This window comes from Catharus ustulatus, chromosome 13 (assembly GCF_009819885.2).
Source record: "Catharus ustulatus isolate bCatUst1 chromosome 13, bCatUst1.pri.v2, whole genome shotgun sequence".
Lineage (NCBI taxonomy): Eukaryota > Metazoa > Chordata > Aves > Passeriformes > Turdidae > Catharus > Catharus ustulatus.
Window position 1 is genome coordinate 12,464,873 of NC_046233.1, and position 16,374 is coordinate 12,481,246.

The 16,374-nt window shown below is 60.4% G+C and overlaps 2 protein-coding genes across 2 annotated transcripts in view; both read right to left on the reverse strand.

Moving 5' to 3' along the window:
• Positions 1-918: 918 nt before the first annotated feature.
• On the reverse strand, positions 919-1,422 carry LOC117002569 (urocortin-3-like). The gene has a single exon (XM_033071850.1). It carries the CDS (start codon positions 1,420-1,422, stop codon positions 919-921), a length of 504 nt encoding a protein of 167 aa, XP_032927741.1.
• Positions 1,423-3,661: 2,239 nt separating this feature from the next.
• Positions 3,662-16,374, reverse strand: part of COL7A1 (collagen type VII alpha 1 chain) — a 30,927-nt gene continuing 18,214 nt past the window's right edge. Inside the window, exons 70-120 of the mRNA XM_033071894.2 lie at positions 16,262-16,297; positions 16,068-16,115; positions 15,923-15,958; positions 15,625-15,756; positions 15,278-15,487; positions 15,149-15,184; positions 14,944-14,988; positions 14,705-14,776; positions 14,526-14,570; positions 14,312-14,374; positions 14,181-14,225; positions 13,877-13,912; positions 13,571-13,606; positions 13,343-13,387; positions 13,056-13,088; positions 12,838-12,900; positions 12,714-12,749; positions 12,528-12,608; positions 12,366-12,434; positions 12,233-12,268; positions 12,096-12,137; positions 11,899-11,943; positions 11,717-11,761; positions 11,559-11,594; positions 11,375-11,434; positions 11,111-11,236; positions 10,904-10,975; positions 10,661-10,696; positions 10,350-10,409; positions 10,147-10,191; positions 10,039-10,074; positions 9,880-9,915; positions 9,736-9,792; positions 9,436-9,507; positions 9,082-9,153; positions 8,960-8,995; positions 8,797-8,877; positions 8,659-8,712; positions 8,388-8,441; positions 8,246-8,308; positions 8,091-8,153; positions 7,703-7,819; positions 7,288-7,365; positions 7,155-7,208; positions 6,904-6,952; positions 6,789-6,824; positions 6,285-6,374; positions 5,848-5,931; positions 5,637-5,756; positions 4,800-4,979; positions 3,662-4,668 (exon numbers count right to left, since the gene is read on the reverse strand). Of these exons, the coding sequence (XP_032927785.1) occupies positions 4,619-4,668; positions 4,800-4,979; positions 5,637-5,756; positions 5,848-5,931; positions 6,285-6,374; positions 6,789-6,824; positions 6,904-6,952; positions 7,155-7,208; positions 7,288-7,365; positions 7,703-7,819; positions 8,091-8,153; positions 8,246-8,308; positions 8,388-8,441; positions 8,659-8,712; positions 8,797-8,877; positions 8,960-8,995; positions 9,082-9,153; positions 9,436-9,507; positions 9,736-9,792; positions 9,880-9,915; positions 10,039-10,074; positions 10,147-10,191; positions 10,350-10,409; positions 10,661-10,696; positions 10,904-10,975; positions 11,111-11,236; positions 11,375-11,434; positions 11,559-11,594; positions 11,717-11,761; positions 11,899-11,943; positions 12,096-12,137; positions 12,233-12,268; positions 12,366-12,434; positions 12,528-12,608; positions 12,714-12,749; positions 12,838-12,900; positions 13,056-13,088; positions 13,343-13,387; positions 13,571-13,606; positions 13,877-13,912; positions 14,181-14,225; positions 14,312-14,374; positions 14,526-14,570; positions 14,705-14,776; positions 14,944-14,988; positions 15,149-15,184; positions 15,278-15,487; positions 15,625-15,756; positions 15,923-15,958; positions 16,068-16,115; positions 16,262-16,297 (3,252 nt within the window). The 3' untranslated portion in view covers positions 3,662-4,618. The remainder of the gene's footprint in view (positions 4,669-4,799; positions 4,980-5,636; positions 5,757-5,847; positions 5,932-6,284; positions 6,375-6,788; positions 6,825-6,903; positions 6,953-7,154; positions 7,209-7,287; positions 7,366-7,702; positions 7,820-8,090; positions 8,154-8,245; positions 8,309-8,387; positions 8,442-8,658; positions 8,713-8,796; positions 8,878-8,959; positions 8,996-9,081; positions 9,154-9,435; positions 9,508-9,735; positions 9,793-9,879; positions 9,916-10,038; positions 10,075-10,146; positions 10,192-10,349; positions 10,410-10,660; positions 10,697-10,903; positions 10,976-11,110; positions 11,237-11,374; positions 11,435-11,558; positions 11,595-11,716; positions 11,762-11,898; positions 11,944-12,095; positions 12,138-12,232; positions 12,269-12,365; positions 12,435-12,527; positions 12,609-12,713; positions 12,750-12,837; positions 12,901-13,055; positions 13,089-13,342; positions 13,388-13,570; positions 13,607-13,876; positions 13,913-14,180; positions 14,226-14,311; positions 14,375-14,525; positions 14,571-14,704; positions 14,777-14,943; positions 14,989-15,148; positions 15,185-15,277; positions 15,488-15,624; positions 15,757-15,922; positions 15,959-16,067; positions 16,116-16,261; positions 16,298-16,374) is intronic.

The window sequence follows — 16,374 nt, forward strand, 5'->3', positions numbered from 1 at the left end:
CTTATCTCCCAGCTGTGCCGAAGGCAGCTGCTCCAGTGACACAACACAATTTCCCTGTTGGCCCAGAGCTGCTGTGGACTCCCTGGGCCACGGCTGGCTCTGCTGTTGGTGCAAGGTCTGACACCCCTCAGTGGGAATTTAATGACCTTCTGTGCTGGCCCTAGCCCAGCACATGCCCTCACAGCATGTCTGGGGAAAGGGAACACAAAATGAGAGTGTAAAGGGGTGCAGAACAGGTATAAAGCACAAGTTGTGTTTGATGCCACATTTTATTGTGCGCGCTCACTCAAAACTCCAGCTTTGAGGCTTGGCCAAGCTTCACAGAGGATTTTGTATGCTTCAGTCACCCAGAGAGACGAAGCACCCAGGAAAAGCTGCCTGGCTGGATGCAGCCTCTTTGGAGACATCTCAGGGGTGGATGAGCAGGGAGCAAAGCCAAGCATAGAAATCTCTGTAGTGCCTGGGGCTGGGACCAGCTGTGCTCAAGCACTGGCCAAGGTAAACCCAGCTGTGTCTTCTCCAGTGGTGCTGAGGTGATAGTTACTAAACCAAATCCTCCCATGGCCGCTGCTTGTGCCACCAGCACTGGGACCATGGGTATGAGATGCCGTGTCCACAGTCCTGTGCAGACACACCGATGCTGCTCCACGCTTCCCTCCGCCTGTGCCCCAGGCAGCCCCACTGCCCTCTCCAGCCCTGCTATATCCCAGCCAGGACAGTTCATCTCCTGTGCCCCAGGCAGCCCCACTGCCCCCTCCAGCCCTGCTATATCCCAGCCAGGACAGTTCATCTCCTGTGCCCCAGGCAGCCCCACTGCCCCCTCCAGCCCTGCTATATCCCAGCCAGGACAGTTCATCTCCTGTGCCCCAGGCAGCCCCACTGCCCTCTCCAGCCCTCCTATATCCCAGCCAGGACAGTTCATCTCCTGCGCCCCAGGCGAGCCATCAGCTCGGCATTGGCAGCTGCCTTGGCCTCCAGTTCCTTCTCTCTGGCCAGGTCAAGCAGGATTTTCAGTAAGTGAGTGTCAACATCGAGTGACAGGGACACCTTCCTCCCCTTTTTCCTGGGAGCAGGTCTCTTCGTGGCTGGGCTTATCAGCCAGGGCTGTGCTTGTCTTTCTGATCCCTCCAGCAGTGGCAGGCTGCCTTTGTCCAGATGAGACCCTGCCCCAGAGCCATCATCATCCCTCCTCATTTTGGAGACACGTGGCAGCATCTTGTTATCGAGGGTGGTTTCCTGCCTCATCAGCTTCTCTCCATCCTCAGCTCGGGGGGTTGGCAGCAGCCGCTCACGGCTCGGTCCCTTCCAGGCTCTCGTTGGTGCCCCGAGGACCACCAGGAAGGAGATGAGCATCCTGCCTCGCAGCGTGGCCAGCAGTGCCTGTGGAAGCACGTGGCTGGTGCTGAGCATCACCCCAATCATGCTGTCATGGCCCCACAGCCCCCCAGGCAGAGCACGTCCCCACCAGGATGTCACCCACAGAACCCCTCCACTCCCTGCACCAGCTAGTGGGGCTTTACCCTCCTTTTGGGAACCCTTCATTATTCCTCTCTGATTTTAACCCTCTGGAACAGGGTGGGGAGTTTTGGGGAGGTGGAAGGAGATGTGGGAAATAAATCACCTGGGTGTCCTTGTCCTTTCCCACAGCCCCTGGCCAGATGCTAGCTATGCCCTCAATTTCACACCCTTCAGCCCTTTGTCACCCAGGGAAGGAGACAATCCTGCTCAGGAGGGTGGCTGCCATGGTACTGTGGCTGCTCCCCAACCCATTCCTGCCCTTTGGCCAGGGAAGTGCCCGGGGTTTCAGGGCTGGGCTGGGCGGGCCGTGGGGCTTTCTCCTCCCACACCTTCCCTGACAGCTGCCATTCCCCACTGTGTCGCTGGGCTCCTTGGAGCAAAAGCCACCCACCAAGGAAGGACACGAGCCACCTGAAGAAAAATACACAGCGTATTGATCACAGTGGGGTGACAAGGGCAGGAGACTGTCCTGAGTTGTGTCAAGCTTCAGCAAATTTCTGCACCCCATCCCTCACCTTGGTCACAGAGAGGGCCCCAGGGATTGCAGGATGCTGTGCTACAGAGTAGGGGTCATGGTGCTGCCATGTGGGGTGGGGGTCAGAGCAGGTGCAGAGACACTGCCGCACAAATCCTGCTATACAGCTGCCTCCCCTCAAAATCAGCCATCCAGCAGGCTATCTCTGGGGTGAAACCCTTTGGAAAATACCAGAGGAGGCAGCCAGAGGCAGTTAATTCACTGCAAAGTGAGGAATGAAAAGCATCTAACCCCGTGCAACCTATTACCCAGCTAAAAGCCCCTGAAAAGCACCACAGAGGGCACAGCCTCACCATTTGCAGCAGGTCCTCCTCTCCTTGATGTTCAGGCAGTGCTCCCAGGGTGCAGGGACCACAAGCTGGGGATCTGTTCTTCTCCCTGCCAAGCCCTGGCTCTTATCCTGTCCCAGCTCCACCTCTGACCCGCAGAGGGGGTGACGGTGACGGGGGGAACATGGGGGGGCGGTGTGTGGAAATGTTTTTAATGCATTTTGCCTAATAGCAGATGAAGTCATCCTGTGATGTGAGTGGGTGTATGCCCCCTTGTAGCTCCACCAGCTGCATTTGGAGGGGATTCCAGGAACCTGGGACAGCTCAGTTGTAGTTATTTCGTGTTTGACTTTCAAGATTTTTTTTTTCTCCATCTAATTAGGCCTCCCATCTCCTGTCAGGTTTGGTAAACACTTAAGGGAGGAAGAGAACATGCATTTTGCTGCCAGACAGGGATCATGGGGAGCCCTCTGGGCATTGTGGCTCACAAGGCCCCCGGACAGCTCCTGGTACCAGTTTGGCATCATGTCCTTACAGACTTGGGCCACAAGGAAGTCATATCTAGACTCATGTCACCTCCCTGCTGTACCAAACCCAAGCACTGCTTTGGCCACTGGTTTGCAGGATACCAGTGGCTTGCAGCTCACCTTAATGCATTCCAACTGGGACACCACTGGTTTGCAGGCACTGCACACCAGTCCAGCCTGGCCCAGCCCCTCTGCCAGCCACCCAAAGTGGGTATCAGCCTGTGGGCATTCCTGTGGGGTGAGCCCCATATACAAGTGCTTTGCTCCAAAGTCCCCCCTTAGAGACTGTGGGAGCATCCCAAGGCTCTTGGGCTGGGGGGGCACCCAGCCTCACCATGGGGTGAGTTGTGGGGCCAGTAGCCAGGGTGCCCAGGGTTCAGACCACTGGGGGTCTGCCCACCCCTGTGGTCTGAACCAGTGGGTGACCCATCCTATGCCACCCTTCCCAGGATGGCAGGGAACAGAAATAATGCCAGCTCTGTTCCTCCTCCCAGGGACAGCCCGGAACTCACACCCAGTAGCCAAAATTAGCTGGCAGCACTGATTCACAGAGAACATCATGCAGCACCACAGACCCACGTGCCGATACGTCAGGGCCTGCACAGGGGGTCATGGCCTGGCTTGCATCAGCTGGGCACGTGCTGGGCACAGGGATGGGGCACTAGTCTCCCTGGAAAGGGTGAGGAACCCCAGCCAGCCCTGCCAGCAGTGGGCAGCTGGAAAGGGCAGCCCAGCTGGGGCGGGCAGGCGGCATGCCTGAGTCAAGAGCTGTCCCCAAACCTCACAGGCATCTCCAGCAGCGTGCCAAGAAGTGTGACATCTCCCTGTGAGCACAGCTTTATTACACATCCCCCTGCATTGGTACACATTTACATTTGTATATAGATATACACAGAGAACAGCAGTACCTGCCCACCTGGCAGCCCCTGGGGCTCTGGGACACTGAAGGGCACGTCCCTACTCAGCCCTGGGCATGGGGGGAAGCAGGGGCTGCAACCCTGGCAGCCAACATCACTTTCACAAAGCCTTTGAGAGTAAGCATGGATGAGCAGGTACCTCTTCTAACATAGCACCATCCTCAGGGTTTCCCTGACAGGCCTGGGGGTGCAGGTGAGATCCCCCAGATTAAAGAAGAGTGCTGCTGGCAGGCATGTGAGCTGAAGGGTAGCACATGGCAAGAGCCTCCAGCCTCCCCACAGGTCATTGCCAAACCATCGCAGCCACAAAAGGGGAACTGGGCCCTAGTTGAGGTTAAGGTGAAATTTATTCAGATGGAGCTCATTGCAGGGAGGGGGTGAGGGATATTGTGCAGGGAGGCACTGCCTGGCACAAGGATGTGGGCAGCTCTCCCAGCAGAGAGCAGAGAAAGGGGGGCAGGAAAGGGTACAAGGGTATTACAGGAGGGGAGGGACTCCAACTCCCAAGTGCCAAGTCCCAGCTCTGCTTCCAGAGAGAGGGAACAAGGCTAAGAACCATTCTGTTGGCAACAAATAATTTAAAAATCAAACAGAACAGCCCAGTGAGAAAGGGGATTCAGAGCCTTGGTGGGAGGCAGTTTCCCATTTGATACAAATTTCACCTTAATGACAATAAATTGATAGGCAATAAAAAACCCATGAGCAGCATAAAGACAGGTTAGAAATAGCACCAGGTTCCTGCTGGGGCTGGTGGGTACATGGCCACTGCCTCCATGGGCAGCCCAGCCCTGGCCAGGGTGGCAGCTGGGCCCCACTTTCAGGCAAACCTGCCTGCCAGGACACTGCCTGCACCTACACCTTTGGCTGCCCTCCCTCCTTGCTGCCGGCACTGCCAGGGGAATCTGTGGAGAGAAGAAGGCGCTGTCAGAGCTGAGGTGGGGCACCAGCACTGCACCCCCAGCTCTGCATTGCTGAGCCCACAGCACAAGGTGGAGGTGCTGCTGGAGCTGCTGGTGTGCCAAGCTCTGCCTACCTGCCCCTGGGCGCGGCGCACAGCGCAGCTCACACTCCTCCTTGCTGTCGAAGCGGTTGAGGTTGCCCTGGCAGCCGCTGTAGACGAAGGGCCGGCACTCGGTGACTCTTTGGTTGTAGTACCACCGCAGGGTGTAGCGCTGGCAGTCCCCCTCGTCCAGGGGCAGCCTGCAGGGCTCAGCTGTGGGGCAAACGCTGCTGCTGAGGGCTGGCAGGGGCTGGCAGGGGCTGGCAGCACACTGGCGGTGGAGGCTGCCAGACCCACTTGGCAGAGGAGGGGAAACCCCAGAAGGGGAAGGTTGAAGGAGACGTCTCTGTGCTTTGCCCAAGTGTTGGAATTGAGGGCAGGAGACACCGCTCTGTCTCCCAGGACAGCTCCCAGCTAAGAGCTGGGAGGTAGGTGATACGGGGACATGATGGCCACAGCACCCCTTGAAAGGGTCATAGAGGGACTCTCCAAAGGCTGCTGCCAGTGGAACTTCCCTGATCTCCTGGGGCCTTTGGGATCTGTCCTGTGGCTCATGACCAGAGCATAGGAAAGCTGCCAGGGCAGCAGGTCCCACCAGCCCAGCACACCACCCATCACTGCTGGTGATGGTTTTGGTGAGGGGCATAGAGCACAAAGTCTGCATGGTGTGGGCAGCACAGTGATAGAGAAGGTGCAACCCTCCCAAGTACCAGTGAGAGGGCAGGAAATCCCAAATCCCCCCAGACAGATGGCACAGGGACTCACTGCCCAGCTGGATGCAAAGACCCCACCCCAGCAAAACCTGGGGCAGCTCCATGGTTTCCCCCAGTAGTTTAGCTCTCAGTGCCAGGTGAGTGCAGGGAAGCTCACCATCCACTATGGGCTGCTCCAAGCTGTCCATCTCCAGGACCTCATCATAGTCCTCCTCCTCTCCATCCATGCTGTCATACCCGAGGTCATCACTGTCGAGCATGACCTGCCTGTCCTGCCCTGGGAGACAGCACAACACATGAGCAGTCTCACTACACACATGGAGCACAGAAAAAGGGGGACAAGGACTAAAAGTACAGGGATGACACACCCTCATCCTCCTCAGCATGTGACAACTTGAGCACAGGCACTATGTGAGCACTGCCACCAAGGAATGGCTGAGTGGAGAAGGACCCTGTCAAGGGAACAATGAAGGCATCAATGAAGAGGCAAAGGAGTCTGGGCTGCTTTCCCCTTATTTCCCAAGGGAAAACCACCCCTCTCAGTTGTGGAGCAGTTCAGAACTGCCCCAACCCTGTTGCAGCGTAACAGGGTATATGGACAGGGGTGGTGGACCTGGAGATACCCCCCTTCTCTCTGCATCACGGACCAGGGCTGCCATGGGGGCTTCTGGAGGAGGGACAGGCAGGGGAGGCCCAGAGAGACAGCACCCACGTGAAGCCCAGCAGGATAGGGACAGGGGAGGGCACAGGGAGGCACATATGCCCATGTCACCAGATCTCACAGGTCCTCCAGACTCTCCATCACCTGTTTGGTCATGCTCTCTCTCCTGGCGGACGATTCTTCCTGCTCCCTGGGCAGAATGGAAGCTGCTCCTGGCCTGAGCCCCCCAGCCTCCTTGGAGAGAAAGCACCCACCTCATCCCAGCCCACCCCTTGCTTCCATTCCTCCAATCTCATTCCTCCAGCCCACCCTTCCCTCCAGCACTGCTGACCCCTGCCCCAGTTCTGACACCCAAGAATAGAGGGGGTGCAGTTGCTGTGATCCCTTCAGCTGGGCAGACCCTGCCAGCACCCAGACCCCACTGACACCATCCCGAGCCAGCTGCCCCTGGGGATTCCTGTTGCACCATCACACCACACACCATCCCTTCGTGTGCACTGATGCTGAGCCCGACTGAAGGGGTCATGGAGGGTGCCAGCCACCGCCAGCTCCCCAAAACCAGTGGCACACCTGCATGCCAGGGCCCTTTTGGTGCCACACGTGTGGGGCAGGGGGAGAGGAAGGAAGAGCTGCAACCTGAGTGCTCACGTGAATCCTGGTGCCGTGGGAAGTGGCCACCACAGGCTGTGGGAGAGACAGGAGGGGGGTCAGGGGCAGCAGGTCCAGACCCCCAGCCCCAAGGGCAGCAGTGGGGGATGCTCACCACAGTGCTGGCTCATCTCCTGCCTGACGAAGGCACGGATCTCCTCCTCCTGCCGGGCACATGAAGGGCCAAAGGTATTAATGGGAGATGGTGCAATTAAAGAGGAGGAAAAACCCTTTCCTCAGGGTCTAGCAGAGCCCAGAGGTGAGGGCAGCCCCTACATCAGTGGTAGTAGGATGCATCCAGCACCCCTTCCCACCCCAGTGACCCGAGTGCCACGAGCCTATGCTGGCTCCCTTCTGGCTCCTTACCGTCATGCCTGGCTCCCCCTTCTCCCCACGGAGCCCGTGGGTGCCAGGACTGCCCTGGGGATGGCAGAAAGGAGGTGGGAAGCTGGCCTTGACTGGAGCTCACCCAGGCAGGGCCAGGCACCCGCACTCTTACCTGCTCTCCTCTCTCACCGGGGATGCCGGGCACGCCGCGTGCGCCTGGCACTGACTGTCCAGGGGGGCCTCTCTCCCCCTGCAAACAACACCTGCTCAGGATCTGGGTGGTGGGGGCTGGAGTCTCTCTGCTCTCCCCAGCACCATGGATGTGCTGCATGCATGCCTGCACCCCAGGGATGCCAATGCAGGTGGGGATGGGCGTGGGTCCAGCTCAGCTCAAGGACAAGCAGGGCTCCAGACTCCATCCCCTGGGCTAGGGGACACAAGGGAGGAGCCCAAAGCCGGTGAACTGGCAGGGCAGGACAGAGCTGGGACATGACTCCAGATGCCACCCACCCCTCACCCACTGAGGGGATGGGCCCTCCCAGACTCACAGCCCCAGAGGGGACCAGTCACCTGTGGTGAGGGCTTACCTTCTGGCCCTGCATGCCCTCAGGACCTCGTGGGCCAACGCTCCCTGAGGGCCCAGGGGGGCCAGGAGCACCGTCACTGCCCCGGGGACCAGGGACACCCATAACACCGGGGGCACCCTGCAGGAGAGCAAAGGGTGAGGCCAGGGGTGTCAGAGCAGATGCCATGGACATCCTCTGACCCCACAGCTGGGTTCTTCTCCCTGAAGAACCAGCACTGGTGCCTTCTTATAAAGAGCAGGGAATTGTTGTCATTCATTGTTTGGTGACATAATTTAGAGCAGCACTGAATGACTCTTCTGGGAGGATCAGGCTCTGATACGCTTCCAACCAAGGCTGTATCCTGGTACAATGTGGTGCAGTGCAGCCTGTCCCTTTCCAGCCTGCTCACCCGGTCTCCTTTCTCCCCCTGGTCTCCTTTGGCTCCCTGCTGCCCGTCAAATCCCCGGTCACCCTGCAAAGAGGAAGGGACAGGCAGCAGGGAACACACAGTGGGGGGCAGGCAGCGAGGGGATGAAATGCTTTTCCAGCACTGCTCTAACCTACCTTGGGTCCCATAAGCCCTTCCTTTCCTGGAATGCCTGGTGGTCCTGACAGACCCAGCTCTCCCTGCGGGACAGAGCAGATGTCCATCAGCCACCAGCCATGCGTTCCTGGAATCCCACCCTGGTGTCAGTGCGGTGCTTACCGGCTCGCCTTTCCTCCCTGGCAGTCCCGAGCGCCCTGGGATCCCTGGCTCTCCCTACAGCAGGCAGGAGAGAGGCAGGGCAGTCAGTCCTTCACCCCTCAATGCTCACCTCAGAGCCACAGGCAGAGGAGGAGACCCCACGACCCTGTCATGGGGTCAAGGTCTGGCCTCAGCCATCTCCCCACTCCCGCTGACTGATGGAGGGATCCAAAGGGCCACAGCCTCCAGGCAACATCCAGGCTCCTGCAGCACCCTACAGGCACCCACTCACCTTCTCGCCCTTGTCCCCATTGAGGCCACAGGCACCTTTCATGCCCCGGTCACCCTGCAAGGATGTGAAGTCAGAACCATGCCAAGCTAGCACGAGTCCTGGCCAGGAGAGCACTAGGAGCCAGAGAAGCCAACCCACCTTGAGGCCACGCATGCCCAGGGGTCCCATGTCCCCCTTCTCTCCCCGGGCCCCAGGGGTGCCATCGCGGCCAGGCTGACCCTGTGAGAGAGCACACGGCGTGACGAGGGTCTGCTCCTGCCCTGCAGTGGGGTGGCAGAGGCACAAAGACACAGCTCCTCACCGGCTCACCAGGCTCTCCTGGCGCTCCAACCTCTCCCTGGGGAAGGCAAAGGCATCAGTCAGGGCAGCTGAGGGGCATGGTGCCCCAGCATCCCCCAGCAGAGGGGCTGCCCAGCTTCATACCTTCTGCCCACTGGGGCCACGTGCACCAGGGAAGCCCATGGAGCCCTTCTCTCCTTGTTCACCCCTCGTGCCCTGCAAGCAGAAACCCAGGTCAGCACAAGGCAGGAGGGAGAGCTCCAGCCACTGCATGGCCACAGCACAGCCGTGGTCACCTCTGAGGCCAGGTCTGGCAGCTCACCTTGCACCATGTCCCTGGTGCCTACCAGCACCAGCACATAGGGCACAGGGATGCTGTCATGCCCTGCTTCCTCTGTCCATTGCCCTGTCAACAGCCCTCCATGATCCCCAACCCAGCAGCTCCCAGCCCTGAACAGGTTCCCCCCAGCCCTGAACAGGCTCCCCCCAGCCCTGTACCTTCTCTCCGAGCATGCCTTGCTCCCCCTTGTCCCCCTTGTCCCCTTCTGTGCCCTTCAGGCCACGCTCTCCCTGCAAAGGAGGAAACACAGGGAGGGGTCAGGGAATGAGGAGAAGCTCAGACACACATCAGGGTGGGGAGGACGGACTCCCATGGGGGCAGGAACACGGGGGTCGGTAGGGTGGCTGAAGGAGAGGGGACAATATGCAAGGGAGGGTCCCTCAGCAGGAAAAAGCTCCTCCAGCTCTTCCCAGAGGGACAGGAAGGATGGGGAGAGCGATGATAGGGAGAGCTCTTACCGGCTCCCCCTTGCTGCCCCGTGCTCCGGGCGGCCCCTCCACCACCACAGTATCGCCCTGTACGCCCAAAGAAAGAGAAGGGGGTAAGAAAAGGGGCCAGGGCTGCTGCCTCCCTTCCCATTGCCCCCCGCCCCAAGGACTCACCTTGTCTCCTTTGGGTCCTGGGGCCCCAAGGTCTCCCTGTGAGGAAGGTGAGAAGCTGCAAAGATGCACAGCAGGGAGCAGGCAGCACCTCCTTGGGCACCCCAATACCTGAAGTTGCATCACTGTCCCCCCAGCTGCTCAGCCCACAGAGTCCCTCACCTTGTCCCCACGCTCCCCGCGGTTCCCAGGCAAGCCCTGAGGGGAGAAGAGAGGTGTGGTCAGGAAGGGGCCTGGATCAGGGTGCAGCTGAGGAAGGGGGGTACTTACTGCTGGCCCACGATCCCCTTCTGGCCCTGGGCGCCCATCTTCACCCTGCAAGAAGGAAGGGATGTGAGAAGGGGGTTTAGTTTTGGGACATTACCCCACCTCAGGGACAGCTGCAGCTCTGGCTCAGAGACCTGTCAGGGCTGGCACTGTGAGCCTTCCTGTCCCTGGCTGTGGGGACATGGGGGCACTGTGGCAGTACCTACCCGTGGTCCCGGGTCACCACGTTCACCTCTGGCTCCTGGCAGCCCAGCCCCCGGAGAGCCCTGCCAGAGGAAGGCAAGAACTCATCCCCATCCTCAGTGCCCACAGCTCCTCCCAGCCCTGCCAGGTTCCCCCCATGCCAGGAGACACCCACAGTCCCCACCACCTCTCTGGGTGCCTGGTGCACAGGAGGCTCCCATGTGCCACCATCGAGGGTGGGCTCAGCACCCTCAGGGGTGAGGTGGCTGCAGGGACACTCCACAAGAGAAGCAGCCTCCCATGTCTCATGCTATACGGCTGCACCAGGTCCTACCTTGTCACCCTTCAGGCCAGGGGTCCCTTGAATGCCCTGAAAGAAAGGAGAAGGGTGAGCAAGCCACAGGAGGAAAGCCATGCCAGACACCTTGCAAAACATCGCTGAGAGTCCCACTGGACACTCCAGCACCCTGCCCCAGGGGCCAGGGAAGAGCCAGCTGGGTCCCTGTCAGCCTGTCTGAGACAAAGGGGAAGCCAGGGCAGAGCCTACACCCCAGGAATGCTGTGGCACCATACTCACGGCCGGCCCTGGGGGCCCCACAGGTCCTGGTGGTCCAGCAGTGCCATCCCTGCCAGGAAAGCCGATCAAACCCTGGCAGGGGAAAAACAGGGAGTGGGAAAGGGCTGAGGCTGGGAAGCAGTGGGGCTTGCAGGGATCTCACTGACACTGCACAACGGTCCAGAGTCACCAGGACCAGTGATGCCACATTCTGGTTGTAGTCTTTACCCTCTCTCCTGGGGGACCTGGAGGGCCAGGCTGTCCATTGTCCCCTCTCAGGCCTGGCTGTCCTGGCATCCCAGCAACGCCTGCTAAGCCTGGGGGTCCTGGCAATCCTGGCAAGCCAGTGTCACCCTGAAGTAGGAAGTAAAAGATGAGGTCCACAAAAACAGCTCCTCAGGAGTGTGTTTTTCCCTCAGCCAGCCAAGCTAGAGCATCACTGGGGCATTAGGGACATGATCAGAGCCAGGGTGACATGGGGACAGGGGTTACCTTCAAACCTGGAGGCCCACTCTGTCCTGGTGGTCCCTGTGCACCAACACCCAGTGCTCCCTGCAAGGTGGCAGAGAGCATGTGGCACATCATCCAGCTGGAGGGCACAGGGGTGCCAGGGCCATCATGCCACCCAGAGCATCCCCCAGGGTGGGGGATTCCCCTGGGGACAGGGGACACGTACCTTCTCCCCTTTGGCTCCAGGGGATCCCTTGGCTCCCTGTGAAGACACCAACCCCCCAGGAAGACCTGAACAGTAGGTGGCAGGGACACGGATCCCAGCCCCTGCCAGCATCCACTGTCCCCAATATCCACCCACCACCCCTCTATGCTCCTACTCACATCTTCTCCAGGATCTCCTGGCTCTCCAAACCTTCCTGGTTCCCCCTGGCAGGGAAAAACAAGGAAAAAGGAGATGTGTGGGATTATGAACTGGGGGAACAGCTGAAGCTGGATCCCCACACTGTGACCAAGCAGCCAGGAACCACACAACCTGCCCCACCGACTCCCAGGGCTGCACTCACCTTCTCACCCTTGGGGCCAGGCAAGCCTCGGTCACCCTTGGAGCCCTGTCAGGGACAGCAGAGTTAGGGGAGAGGGCAGCCATTAGGGCTGGCTTGTCCCTCAGCAAGGGTGGTGGGAGGGGATGAGGTTAATGCAGGGAAAGGTGAACGAGGGGACATGAGGGTAATGGGAGTGCCAAGTTTGTGGGATGACTCACGGGCTCTCCCAGCAGCACGCCCTCCAGCAGCGCCGGCTCACCCTGCAGGGCACACACGGGTGCTCAGATGTGCCCACTGAGATGCCAGTGCCCAGCAGAACTTTGCCCACCCCAGCCCTCACACCTCGGCTCCTTACCTTCTCTCCCTTGGCTCCAGGGGGGCCAGCGATGGCCTGGGCAGGGGACAGAGTGGGCAGGTGAGCAGAGCTGCACGGGGATGCTCCCCCTCATCCTGGCCAGGAACACTGGACAGGGCAGCTCTGCACTCACCTGCCCTGGGGCTCCAGCATCCCCTGGCTCTCCCTTGGGACCAGCAGGCCCCGAGGGTCCTGGTAAGCCCTGCCACAAGCAGCACAGCCCTCAGCCTTAGCTGCAGACAACCAGGCTGAGCTGAGTGGGGGTCCCTGGGATGGGGCAGGGTGAGCATCATACCATCTTCCCAGGCACTCCTGCCTCGCCGTCCTTCCCAGGCACACCATCCCTGCCTGGCACACCTGGCTTCCCGCTCTCCCCCTGCAGGCAGTAAGAGTGGGGTGGGGTGTGAGGGTCCTACAGCCCCCCAGGCAGCCCCGAGCACCCACACTGATGGCAGCCAGATGTGGGGGGCAACACACTCACCACTTGTCCGGGCAGCCCAGGGACACCCGGTGGGCCCTGCAATGGAGACATGAGCAGAAATCAGGCAGCATTCCAGGCACCAGGAACAGCCAAGGGGTGGGTTTGGAGTGTTGCAGATACCTACCACTGGGCCAGGGGGGCCAAGGGGTCCTGGCAGACCCATGTTGCCCTGGGGGCCAGGCAAGCCCTGCAATGGAAACAGCCATATCAGAGAGGGGATGGCTCAGCCAGGACCTTGGCTGCCCTGTGGGAAGGTGTGTTGGGTGGGACTGGCTGGTTCTGGGGAGGCTGGATGGTTTTGGACAGCCTGGTGGTACTGGCAGGGAGGGTACGAGTACTCACACGGATGCCAGAGCCAGGTTCCCCTGGATCACCCTGTGAAGAACACGCTGCATCAGCCTGACCACCCCAACCAACCAGCTACTTTGGTCACAGGCATATCTTCATACCTGGATCCAGGAGAGGGTCCAGACCAAATGTCCCTCCCTCCAGCCCAATGAAATGTGAAATGTGAAAAATGAAATGAAACGTGGTCCCCCCTCCGGTCCCCAAATCTGGCAAGGCACCATTTTCCCTCTGCCAGGCTGGACATGGCAATGCTGATGCAGATGCCAGTGCTGCTGACTTACCTTGGCACCAGCTGGGCCCTGGGTCCCTGGTGGGCCAGCGCTGCCCTGCAGGGGACAAGGGCACGTTATTGGGGTGGTGCTTGCTGGTGACACAGGACAGGGAGGGAGCAGCAGGGCCACTCAGTCCCAGCACTGCCACCCCACCTCCACTCCCAGGGGAATGCCCACCCTGGCTGACATTGCCCTTGCATGACAGTCCCCTGCACGTGGTGCAAGGTGGCTCCTTACCGGAGGTCCTGGGGGTCCTGGGTCTCCCTGATTGCCCTGAAGGGAGGAAGAAATGGGATCACTGCAGAAATGGGTTTTCCCCAGTGGGAGCAGGGAGTGTCCCGAGGGAGAGCAGACCCAGACAGTGCCAGCAGTTCTTGTAAGCACCAAGTAAAACAAGGCTGGACAGTTCCTGCTAAGATACAGGGGGCCAAGGACCCAGCCCAGCAGCAGAGAGACCCCCATGGTTTCACCAAACATTCACAGCCCCCAGCTGTGTGCTGAGGTGGTGGGGCACAAGGACATGGGGGACACACAGACACCTACCGGGCGTCCCAGCACGCCAGGAAAGCCTGGCAAGCCCTGCAAAGAACCACATCGGGGTCAGTGGACAAGTGGAAACCCACCCCCTCCACACAGCCCTGCTGCTCCCCGTTCCCAGTGTGTGGTACCCAGCCAGGCCACTTAGGAGGGGTAGGAATAACAAGGAGCCCCCTAAAGCTCTGCAGGTCCTGCATGGGATGTGTGGGAAGGAGGTGAATGAGGCATAAACGCTCCTGTTGGTGCTGGTATGAGACCACAGGAGCTCCCCCAGTCCCAGCCTGCATGGCCCCACCATGTCCCCACTCACCGGCTTCCCCTCAGGGCCTGCCAGCCCTCTCTCACCCGGGAGACCCTGGAGCAAAGGATGGAGACAGGGATGGGGTCAGTGCCAGGCAGGGTCCGGGTCAGTGCCAGGCAGGGGAACAGTGCAGGACTCACCGGGGCGCCATCCCTGCCCTTCTCACCGGGCTCCCCTCGGTCACCCCTCAAGCCACCGTCGCCCTGCAGTGGGGATAGGCACAGTGTCACAGGATGGCCAGGGACCTTCCCATGACCCCCCAGGATCTGCTGACACCCGAAGAGGGGCGTGCCCAGCAGTGCCCTCACCAAGGGCTTTGCACCCTTTTGACATTGGATACTTATAACCTCAGACCTTATCTCCTTTGGGTCCCCGCTCGCCCTCAGCTCCTGGCTCACCCTGTGTTGGGAAGAAGACAGATGCCATCAGCCCTTTCTGCCCCTCTGCCCCACCACCATCCTCGGCCCCAGCTCATGATGGTGCCCCAGCTCGGTTGTCTTGGCTGCCCTTCTCCTTTCAGACCAGCCACACACCTTCACTCCTTTGGGTCCGATGGGGCCACGCTCCCCCGGGAGGCCCATCAGGCTGCCCTCCACCACATCCACCTGTGGGCAGGGCACAGTCAGGGCCAGCATCCAGGGGACCTCAGGAAGGGCTCCTCAAGAGCAAAGCCCTCCCCAAGCCCCTGTGCCAGGGACTGGATGTGGCCATCCATCCCCAGAGGGGCAGGCTGGCACCTTGATGATGGTCCCCAGCAGCAGCCATCACCTACCTTGGGCCCTGGGGGCCCTGGGGGGCCAGGCAAGCCATCCCTTCCCTGAGAAGGGAAGAGGGACACATTGAGTGTGAAAGGGCATGAGAGAGCAGAGCCTTCCTGGTATGGCCGCTCCTGGCCTCCACAGGGCACCTGCCAGCCCCACAGAGAGGGGCACAACACAGGAGGGGATGGAGGGCACCATGTCCCCGTCCCAGCTCACCTGCTCACCTCGGTCGCCCTTCTCGCCTCGGTCACCCTGTGCAAACACCATGGTGGCTGTCACAGGGCTGTCCCCAAGCCCCTAGACCAGGTCCCCCAGACTGCACCTGGCACCTGCACACACACTCACCTTCTCGCCGGACCTCCCGGACTCCCCCAGCTCCCCAGCCCGGCCCGGCACCCCAGGAATGCCTGGCTTGCCAGGCTCCCCTGGCTGCCCAGGCGGCCCTTCGGGACCACGCTCACCCACGGCCCGGCCCATGGGGCCCTGGGGGCCGGGAGCACCTGGGTCCCCCTTGTCACCTTTGGGTCCTCGCTCACCAGGGAAGCCTAAGGAGCCCTGCAAAACACAAACTGTGTTCCAGAGCCAGCCCTGAGCACCCTAGGGCTAGGCTGGCTGCATGAACTCCCAGCCAGCCCAGAAAGCAGGAGTGGGACAGAGTGTTGGGGCTTGGCATCAAGCCTGGCTCCACTCACCTCTCGGCCTGGGGGCCCCCTTTCTCCTGGATCCCCCCGACTGCCCTTCTGGCCCCGCAGCCGCTCAAACCCCGGCAGAAGCGAGTCTGAGCTCCCATCATAGGCACCGGTGAGCTCCTTCAGGGATGAAACCTGGGACGGAGGAGAGAGCCACCAGTCAGGGCATAAGTGGAACCCAGCGCCCCACAGTCCTGCTAACCCATCCTAAATTGCTCAGATCTCCCAGCACCTCCCATGCTCTCTTCCTGCTGCCATGTGGCAGGAAAAATCCCCAGCCTGACAGTCAGGAAATACGTACCTTGATGCCGAGCGCTTCCAGACTACGTTCAATGTTCTGCAATAAAAATACATCAAAAACAAAGTAGATTCCCACCACAGAGGCTGTGGGTGGTCCTCTATCCTCCAGGGCTGATGCAGCACAGCAGGTCAGGGTAAGGACTCACCACTGCAGTCCCAGGGTCTCCACGTGCTCCAGGATTGCCAGGCCGCCCCTAGGTTTACAGGAAAAGAGGGAATGGGAAGATGCACAGTGGTGCAGCAAGAGGAGTGAGCAGTGCTCACCCTTAGCAGGTTTCAGAGTTAACACTTTGGTGCTGCCTGAGCTCGTAGCTTGTCAGGCTCAGTGCTGGGTACTCACCGGCTCCCCTCGCAGTCCAGGCTCCCCTGGGTCCCCCTGAAACACAGCAAAGGGATCAAGGGGTTCAGGCTGCCCAGCACCAACTGCAGCCCACCAAGGCCAGCCCTGTCATC